Source organism: Peromyscus californicus, unplaced genomic scaffold (genome assembly GCF_007827085.1).
Source record: "Peromyscus californicus insignis strain IS unplaced genomic scaffold, ASM782708v3 Scaffold_11__1_contigs__length_118956290, whole genome shotgun sequence".
Taxonomy (NCBI): domain Eukaryota; kingdom Metazoa; phylum Chordata; class Mammalia; order Rodentia; family Cricetidae; genus Peromyscus; species Peromyscus californicus.
Window position 1 is genome coordinate 22,202,105 of NW_026294402.1, and position 10,261 is coordinate 22,212,365.

The 10,261-nt window shown below is 45.8% G+C and overlaps 1 protein-coding gene across 4 annotated transcripts in view; it reads right to left on the reverse strand.

The window, feature by feature from the left end:
• Glb1l2 (galactosidase beta 1 like 2) overlaps nucleotides 1-9,660 on the reverse strand; it is a 48,165-nt gene extending 38,505 nt beyond the window's left edge. For all 4 annotated transcript variants that reach the window (XR_008222024.1, XM_052755202.1, XM_052755194.1 and 1 more), the window contains exon 1: nucleotides 9,517-9,660. Coding sequence is in view for 3 of the 4 variants with exons in the window: in XM_052755202.1 (XP_052611162.1) it covers nucleotides 9,517-9,602 (86 nt within the window). In the remaining variant the exon portion in view is untranslated. The remainder of the gene's footprint in view (nucleotides 1-9,516) is intronic.
• Nucleotides 9,661-10,261: the final 601 nt, after the last annotated feature.

A 10,261-nucleotide genomic window follows, 5' to 3' on the forward strand; every position in this document is an offset into this window, starting at 1 on the left:
GGAAAACACTTTCGGTGCTAAACTTTGTGTCAGGCTATCTCATTACAGCTCCAAAACTGTCGCACTGAAAGATCTATCCAGTGAGATCCTCTCCACCAATCCAATCCCTCTGCCAGCATGTAATTTATTCCAGCCAAGGGCCAAACCCTGCCTACCACCTGTCTATGCAAAGCCTGCAACACAAAAGTGGTTTTCACATTTTTAAATGATTGAAAAGAATCAAAAGAATAATATAATAATAATAATAATCGTTTAATATGTTTCTAATATAATAATATTTGGAAACATATTAAAAGAATGACACAAAAGTCACATTTCAGTGCTCATAAATAATTTTACTGACACACTACTACTTCCACCTTATATATATGGATGGTTGCTTTGCACAGGGAAGCAGCTACTGTGGAGACTGTGTGGCTCACACTACGGATTAATGCCTGACCCTTGCCAGGAACCCTGAAAACCTCTATCCTAGTTGAGGAGTCCTGGGTAATTCAAATGAAGCCCTGAGGTTCCCACTCCCCCCACCCCATCCCACCCAGCAGTAATTCTCAGCAGGATCCTTTCTTAGGCAGTAGGCTCTGACAGTTTGAGCAGTTTTCCACTTGTACATCTCCCTTGGTTTGAGGATACTTCCTCTGAAGAACACACTCTACTTTACTTGTCTGCTCACCTACCCCCAGCACACACACACACACACACACACACACACACACACACACACACACACACACACACCCCTGCTAGACTTGCCAGGCTACTGTGAGTAGTGACTGGAAAGATAGTTTCTTTGTCTTTAAAAGTCTTGAAAGGGGACACAATGAGAGTCTGGTTATGAAAATATACATACACACACAATCTCATTATTTTTAAAGACATTTATAAAACATGTCAGTGATCACTTCATCGGGTAGCGATCTTTGTTCTCTGGACAGAACTTGAAAAAAAGACATCTCTAAATGTTGGCCAAAGTTCACATCGTTCATCCTAACTTCTTACTTTCCTTAGTGAGCACCTATAAATTTCTGTTTATGGGTGCAAAAGAGTCCTTTCTCCTAAGGAGAGATGGACAGAGCTGGCTGGAGGCAGGCTCTTGTGACATTCCTCACAAATAACAAACACTCTTCTCTGCACCCTAGTTGGTGACCAATGCAGGCTGACTTCTCTGGGTGTGGTCTGCAGACAGAAAAGTATTTCCATGTGAAGCTTGTTGGAAATGCAGAAATCTGAGACCTACTGAACCAAAACCTGCACTTTAACCAGATTTCCAAGGTTAGAGACAAGTGCCTGCCATCTGTACTTTCCCCTTCAATACGTGCACGCGCTCGCCTGCCCGCCCTCCCGCCCTCCCCCCTCCCTCCCTCCCTCTCTCTTTCTCTCTCTCTCTCTCTCTCTCTCTCTCTCTCTCTCTCTCTCTCTCTCTCTCTCTCTCTCACACACACACACACACACACACACACACACACACCATTTTTCCTATGATGAAATGAAACAAGCAATCAGTAAGAGAAGTAAAACTACTAAATTCACAAACATGTAGAAACTGAACAACACTCTTAACCAAAAAATGGGCCAAGGAAAAAAACACAAAGAAATCAGAAAATGTTTGAGATGAAAAACAAAACCACAACACAGAAAATATACAGCTCCAGTCCAAATTTTCTTGAACTCCACAGTACCATGAACCAATTAATGACTTGATATCTTTCTTGCAACGTATAGCAAGCACATGGGTTGGCTGCCCCTCCCCCAATGTATCTCTTTCTCTCCTCTCCTCCACCAACAAATTCCAACTTCCAGTTGTTCAGGACCAGATGCTGGAGTCATCCTTACCGCTGCTTTCTTTTTCTCTTTGTCTTTTTATATGCTATCGTTTTCTAGATTTTAAAAAAACGATCCTCACTGCTCGTCAAGAGATGGGAAACAAACACTGCAAACAAACAAACAGCTAACTTGCCAAATTCTGAATTCAAAAAAGTTCCATTTTTTTTTTTCTAGAAATTTTCTGCTAACCTACTAGGCAAAACATCAACACCTCTGTAAAAGGGATGACCTCAATGAGATAACAAGGTGGTAAATGTTGGGTTTCTCCAGAGGATTCGTTGTGAGAAAAATGAGATGACGCAAGCGGGATCTTCACGTACCAAACTCCAGGACAAAACTCCCGGCACATAGTTATTAGCACTAATCATGATCATTAATACTAATGATCATCATATTAAGAACAACCTCATAATTTCCTGAGTAATTAACTCAGTAAGATTAGAATACAGGAAATGCCAACTGTGTGGTTCTGACTGGCTAGTTTAAAGGTCAGAGGGGCTTCACTCCTAAGTTAGGCTTGTTACCAAGGAGCTAACCAAACCCTGGGGAGCCCAGTTTGTCTTGTTTTCCTTAGCGAGCAGTTCATTCATGATAACATTTTCTTGGATGAAACCAGAGGCACCTGCCTTTCTTCAAGAACTTCTGTTGCTTTTGTATCTTGACTTCATTTTAAGGAAGCATTTTGGCCACAGGGCTCTGCTGCTGCCAGCCGCAGGAAAATATAATGGAATTCAGCCACTATCACAAAAGCTACTACTTGGAAAGGTCAAGGACTTTTCCGAACATCAAGCCATAGCTTAAGAAGTCTTGGAGATATTTTAGTTTTTGTGTATATATATTAGCCGATTCCTGCAATGATTTTCTTGTATGCTGTGTACACTTCCAAGAACTCAAAATAGTGTATTTTATCTGAAATACCTATCAAACATCCAAGGCCAAAAGACCTCCTGAATTAAGGTAAATTAAACTCGGACCCTCCTTTCTTATATAGCTTTAGTGGTATTTATATTAACATTATAGACTCCTAACATTTACCTAACCACTTCTAGGAATGTAGTTTGAGCCCATAAATTCCTTTTCTGATGTATTAACTGATTTTAGCTCTGAGTTGACCTCCTCCTTTACCACTCCCCTTTTGGGTTGTAAAAGAAAGCCTGACGGTCACTGCTTGAGGAAAACTCTTTGTCTGCCTTTATGACCCTGTAAGAATTCAAGCCTGGTGACCTTGCTTTAGCTAGGGCACTGCTATTGCATGGGTATATAACTGTAAACCTCAGAGACCGGGAGAGGATTTTGACTGGAGAACTAGAAGAATAAGATGAAGATGAGGAACAGCCAGATAGGAAAGAACGAGATGAGAAAGACCAAGACGGGGCAGAACTAAGATGAGAGAATTAAGATAAACTTAGAAGGGACGGCAGATAAAGGTAGAGAGAAATCAGGCAAGAAAGGAGCTAGGCACGAGAACAGAACTGAAGCTGTGTAGATAGGATTTTATCCCAGAGGAATAAGTAGACAAAGAGCATGGTGTACTTAGATTCTTTTCCTGAAAATAATTTGCACCGTTCGTAGCTTCTCTTCTGGGCCTCTGGGAAGAAGATTATTAAGCTCTGCCCTGCAGCCTTAGGCCTGCTCTGCATAGTCATGGTCTGTTCTTCCATCCAGAAGAAAGGGTGGCCATGCTCACAGTCTAGATAAAGGCCCTGGACAAAGATGTGTGTATGTGTGGATTCCTAACAGGGCCTCATGCAACTCATCCCTCTAGTGGCAAGTGAAACACACAGTATTCACTGTAGCTGTTGAAGGCTACAGATGCAGAAACAGGCTATGGTGGAAACGTGAAGGAAGCCAGCCCTGGGAGGATGTCTCATTAGGCTGTGCCTTGCAAAAGAGCAGGGTGAAGGGTGAAGCCTCTTGATACTTGGCCACTGATAAGTGAAGCGGGTCATGAGGACATGAGTATAGAACAGGTCCCAGCCGGAAAGCATGTACCTGGACATAAGGTGTGTTGCTGTGTGGCTGTGTTTAGAAAGGGCAGAGGAGCAGCGGGTCACAAGTTACCATCTCTTTCACTCTGAATGGGCCCATGAATGGATTTTCAGCTGTCAAGGGAGATCTTGTAGGATGCTGGGGTGGGAGGAGACCAGATCCTGCCACTTCCTGAACAAGCTCCTTGAATGACATATGCAAATCAGAATGATTTGGGAGTGCCTGTCTCCGTGCTGGAGGATTCTCCATAAATCCTGCAGACACTGATCAGCAATGGCGTTCAGTGGGGCTAGGGAGCTTCATGAAAGACACAGTCACCTTCTTCAAGCATCCATTCACCACAGTCTGACCAGACTTAGATGGGCGGGGATCCCCACAAGTGGTTGCAACATAGACATCAGAGCAGCCGCTGGTCCTGATGATCAGAGGCAAAGGCCAGGCAACACATTCCCTGCAGTAACCTGGCCACCCACAGCAGCAGTCTAGAACTCGCTGACCCCAAGGGCTGATTACTTTGGTAATAAACACAACATGTTGTCTGAGATAAGAGCCTACAGGTTCAATTTCCAGATACACTGTGAGTCTCTAGGGCCTCCTGAACCAGAGACACAACTGAACTCAGTTCAGGCATCATACTAGCGGAGAAACCAAGAGAATACCCACTGCTTCATTCATCCCAGTGGCCGGGCCAGAGACCACAATTTTACATGGCAGGTACATTACAATGTCCAAAGACCTCACTATACACACAGCGAAATTTCCTCCCATCAGCTCCCATATGGCTCAGCTTATTGGATATATGCCCCTTAACCGAAGCCCAATGCTTTAGACTCTTACTTTGCTGAAAGAGTCATCAAACACAACCCACCCCCACCCCATCCCTGAGTACAAGGATCTGGACTTTCGAACCCCAAAGTGTGTGCTTTCTCCAGAGACACAGGCATTGCTGCAACCCTGGTATCTCTGCTTTTCCCTTTGCAAGAAACTAGACTGCTCCCCCGGCTATAGATGTCTTTGTACTTGGCCCTAAGACAGTACTGTGCTTCAGAGGGCAACATTTTCTAAATACTGTAGGAAATAGATACACGAAGAATCGTGTAGTAGACCAATACCTTGAGACCCAGCAATGAAATAACAGAGACTCTTTCAGTAATTTACCACCTAGCAAAAGCCAAAACTACAAGGGTCTTCTTCAATACTGTACTTTTACTGTAACCAAAAAAAAATCCATCAACAGCCTCATAAATCAACAAATTAGTGTATCTCAGCCTAAAGAGAAGAGAAAACTCTGATAACCCAAAAAGATTCCTGGTCTTTTATAATAAGCCTATAGGGATGTTAGGGGAGTCAAAATAGAATACCCTTCTGACGCAGGAAACAGTGCAGCTGTGTTAAGTGTTTTAAAACCTATTTCTTGAGATTATGTCACAAAGGTACATAATAGACACAATAATTATTTATAAAATCTCAGGAATCTATATTGTCCTACATACAAATTAAAAAGAATTTCCTCCCTTAGCTCAGGGAGTTTAGCTCAAAATGTCCTTACATAACCCAGGAGAAATGTAATATGCTGTTTTGGAAGAATGTACCAAGACTTAAAATTAATATCTGTTATGGTCAGCAATTCTACTTATAGAAATCCACCCATTGTGTATTCACTGCAGCTGTTTACTTCAGTAGCTAAAAGACTAAGAACAATCAATGTCCATCAACTGGGGAATGCAGAAATGAATTATGTATCTAATGGACAAGTGGGAAGACAGTTCAGCTATCTTCTCATGTATGCACACAACACATCTGGAAGAGTCTATCACCAGCAACTGTCTCTGGTGTTCCCACCCAGAAAGAAAAGGAAGCTAGGACACAGGAATTTCTTTTCACTAATCCTCCCTTTATCCTCCATGTTTACTAAGCACCGACTCACAAATTAAACACATTTTTTTTTCTTGAAATGGGAAATACCCAGTATTGTGCTGAGTGTCATCAAAGGAGCCGTGAATATCAGCTGAGTATCCCCTGGGCAAACCCCAGGCTTCCTCCCCATGAGCCTTGAAAACCATCCCTACCCTTTCATCCCAGGAACAGTCCCACATGAGGGGAACTCTCTTTTCAACATGGCGTTAATATCCAGAGCAATAGATTCAAGCAAAACTATGAGACTGGATGGAGTACAAAACATCCCAACAGCAAAAGCACTTTGCCCCTGCCGGAGGGGGCAAGTTAGAAAGGGAGAACTGTCATCTTAGCAAAGATTAACTGACATATTTCCCTTGACTAGGGTGGGAAGAACCTTTCCCACCCTTCTGGTACAACTGATGCTGATGCGATGCCGTTCCTTGCTCCCATCAAAAAGAACTTCCGTCTCCTTTAGAGACTGGCTAAGGTGGTTCCATAAAAATCCTAGTGCAACCCCACTCTGCCAGCACAGCCTAACTCAGATAGCTTACCTCTCCTGAACTGTGAGCCACTTCCCAGGTAGCTTTGCTTCACCACTTACTTGTATGGTGACTGCCTGCCCGGGGACACTTTCCAGGTTCTAAAAACTTTACCACTAAAAGATGAAAGGGACAGCACTCAAGAGTTGGGACACTTTGGGGTCTGTGACTCATGCCTCAGAGTGGAGTCCTCAAGTACGAAAAGCTCATAAAATCAGTAACTTCACAGAAGAGACACACAATTTGTCCACAGATCACCTCTGGAAAGCACGTTTATTTCATTTTTTTTTTTTAATGCAGTCATTCATAGCTAAGTTATCCACTTTTAGCAAGGAAGAGTTCGAGAGGAAGACACCAGGGCCTAGGAGCCGGAGACTGGGGGTATAGGAACAGCAACTAACAAAGAGCTGAGAGAAGAAATGAAACCATGAGGCTGAAAAACCTAAGGGAGCCCTCTAATTCCTGGTCACTCCCCCCACCACACACACACACACACACACACACACACACACACACACACACACACACACACCCCTAGTTTGGACAGATAAGATCTCAAGCCTAAGATATGCAGAGCTGACTGAATTGTCACTCAGTGAAGCATTTAGATGGAGGGAAAAGGTCATAAAAAGGCCATGCCTTGATCGGATCAAATAGGCATTCTTGTGTGGGACTGAGTGGAAGGACACAGAAAGGAGGGCCGCCTGCTCAAAGCCGAGGCTCACACCGGTGACACAGGCTACCTACCACTCTCAAGTGAAAAGAAGCCACACCAAGGGAAAATACACACCTCGGATAACATACAGGGTCACGGAAAACCCCCCAGTGGATACTGGGTACTCCAGAGGAAGACGTGGGAGGGAAGGGTGACAGTGGGGTACAAAAGAATTCAGGGAGGAGGAAGATGGCTAGTTCCACTACTATTAATTGTGGTGTTATTGTCCTGTGTTATCTATATCAAAGCTGATCAATCAACTATTAACACTTCATTGGATAACAATTACATTTCTATATATAAAGATAGCTTTTAAGAAAAGACATTATTTAAAGCAAAAAAAAAAAAAAAGCTGAATGAAATCTCCCCCCAAAGTCATTTCTTAGTCCTTCTCTCTCTTAAATGTGATATAATCAAATAACTATTATTGACTATGAGCCAACCGAAGGAAAAGTAGGAGAAAATGAAATGTTACACCCAAACACCTTACCCACGGCAACCTCCAAATGCCTGCTGTCGGGGTCCAGGAAAAGGGCTGGTCCTGACAGCTGGGCTCCAGAGCACTGTGAGCAGAGCAGCCAGTTTCCATGTGACCTATATTCCACTGGCCACACCAACATTCCCCAACAACCACTGGGAGAGGCACCCACCCACCCGCTCAGCTAATGACACAGTCAAAGCTGGGGTAAGCCAGGAAGAGACAGTCAGTTTGTTATTTTTGGCTCCAGAGCTATTAAGGTAACTCATAGTCACCTGTGTCCCATACAAGTTTGACAGAAAGAACTGGGCAGGAAGCACCTATGGGAATGATACAGTCCAAATGATGCCAGAGACTTGTATTCCCAAGGGATCCCCAAAGATGGCTCTGACCTCTCTAGCCTTCCTCACCTGCTGAAAAGGAAGGAGTCAGGAAGCAACTTAGCATTTCAGCCCATTTTCCAGGCTCGAGTCACCACTATGGATTCTCTGCTGCTATTCCTGACCCACTCCACAGTCCCAGCCTGATTTCTGCCATGGCCATCTTGCCTGGGTGGGGAATCAGTTCCTCAGCTGTGAGAAGGTCAGGCTTCTTAAGAGTCCAGTCACTTATCTGACACCTTTATCAGTGCCCTGCCAGGTGCCAAACACCCTGCCTCCTTCCCACATATTTTCCTGAGGACTATGAGAAAATGCTACCTGACCAGGTCCATCCCTTCCAGAGTTGCCCTTATAGTCACCTGTCTCAGTCACCTGCAGGGACAGCTGTACTTCTGAGCAAAAACAAGCAAACACCTCTCTGGAGGCCCAGCTCCATGACTCCCTGCTCTAGATAGGAGCTCCTGGTGCCCCATCCCTGAGTGATTCTTCTAGTGTGGCATCAACCCTGCACCTGGGGAAAGCTGAGCATTTGACAGAAGCCATGACCAAACTTCAAAGAAAAGGCGGTCAGAAGGGATAAGATGGGAAAGTGTTTGGAACAACTAAGGAAATAAAATGACTTAAGAGTTTCTTGGGCTCCAGAATGAGAATAGATCATTTTCTTCTCCCAAACAATATGACATCCTCTCAGTAACAAAGGGGTATAAGTCTTGAAAATATGTCAATGGTCAATGTGAAGTTTCCAAATGTGTTCTCATGGCAGCAAAAAGCACAGATCTTCATCTAAAAAGAAGAAAGTCCCTATCTTCCAGAGTTCACGGAAGTGAAGGGGAAAGGGAATGGCGGTGATGGCCACCACTAGCTCCCAGGGCTGGGCCTTAAACTCAAATCAACTGCCACAACATTCCATGCCTGCTTCCCAGCAACACTGGAGATTTTGAATATGCAAAGCGGCAGGCATCGACCTGGAAGAGCGGCAGGACTGTAGGCTCCTATAAATAGATATGCTTTGGAAAACTTCTCAAGTGCATCACCAGAAAACTTGCTCATGGGCAGTGGGAAAACCATTCTTCCAGTGAACACCACTGACTGCCACAAGCCGCAGTTTATAAAGGGGGGGAGGGGAGCAGCCAAAATGAAGGGGGAAAGTGGAGACATCTACTTATAAACAGCAACATGGTGCAAATCAATCGGGGCTGAGAGTCTCCGGAGAGGCCCCACGGTGAGAGCCCTAAGGACTCTAAGTCCACCTTAGCGTGGGCATCAAACACTGACTCTGCAGAGCAGAGACTTCCAGCTTGGGAGGAAATGTGGGGGACTGAGAGAAAAGCAGAGGGGGCTACATGAAGCAGTAATAGGGGCGCCTGAAGAGGGATGTGAAGGTCAGTTCTGCCGATCTCTCCCCAGGACTGGACGGGTCAATGAACAGCAGAGACCGGCAAGCACCAAGTGTGGAGCGCTGGGAAACACAATGCACTGACCCCTAGGGACTGATAGGGCAGTGCCTGCCTGGTGTTACCCAGAGGCAGGATGTGAGTGACTGGAAGCTCAAAGGGACTCCGGGCTGTTGGAGCGCTCTAAGGAAAGAAGAGATTCGGGTCGCGGTTTCCCAGGCTTGTGGCAAACCAGAAACTGAGGCGTTGGGCTGGGACCAGAGAAGTCCCGCAGGTGCTGGGCGGGGCTCTCTCTCACCTGCGGAGCACCAGGAAGCTCACGGTCAGCAGCAGCAGGAGTCCGAGTGTGCGGCCCGGCCTCCGCCGCAGGCTCCACGTGGGCATCGCGCGAACGCTGCGGGTAGACACCCGGGTTCCCACTCCAGCAGCACTCCGCGGCGCGCCAAAGCCTTGGCCGGGTGGGGCGGGGCCGCACACGGGTCACCCGGGCAACCGGGCTACGGCCAGCCCCGCCCGCTGGCGCCCATTGGCTGAGATCTGAGGCCACGCCTCCGCGCCCGGGCCTGGCACAGACGAGGGACCCCGCCGCGGCCAAAGGCGAAACAAGGCCGGGGGGGCGGGGCAGGAGAGGGGCGGGGCGAGGGAGGAGAGGGCGAGTGGTCTCAGCTCAAGTCCAAACTTGTTGGGGTTCTCCAGAGTTCCCTGAGTTTAGGCAGGAATCAGGTACCTAATAGTTACCAACTTCCCGGGTCTGCCTGCCTCCCACTCTGAGTCGCAGAGGCACTTAAATACAGAGTCTTTTCCTGCGTATGAAATGCAGACAGGTGCAGAACTACTGGACCTGTGTCGCTGTGTCTTTGAATACTCAAACTCTGGGGACAGTCACTCCCCACAGCATTATAGTATGAAACAAGGATTAAGTGTGCCTGACAAGAAGGTGCAAAGAAGAAGAAAAAAAGGCCTTTTAAAACAACTCAAAGTTTGAAAAAGAAAAATGGTTTTGAAGTAATAACTCATGTTAAAAGCCAGGACACTAGAATTTC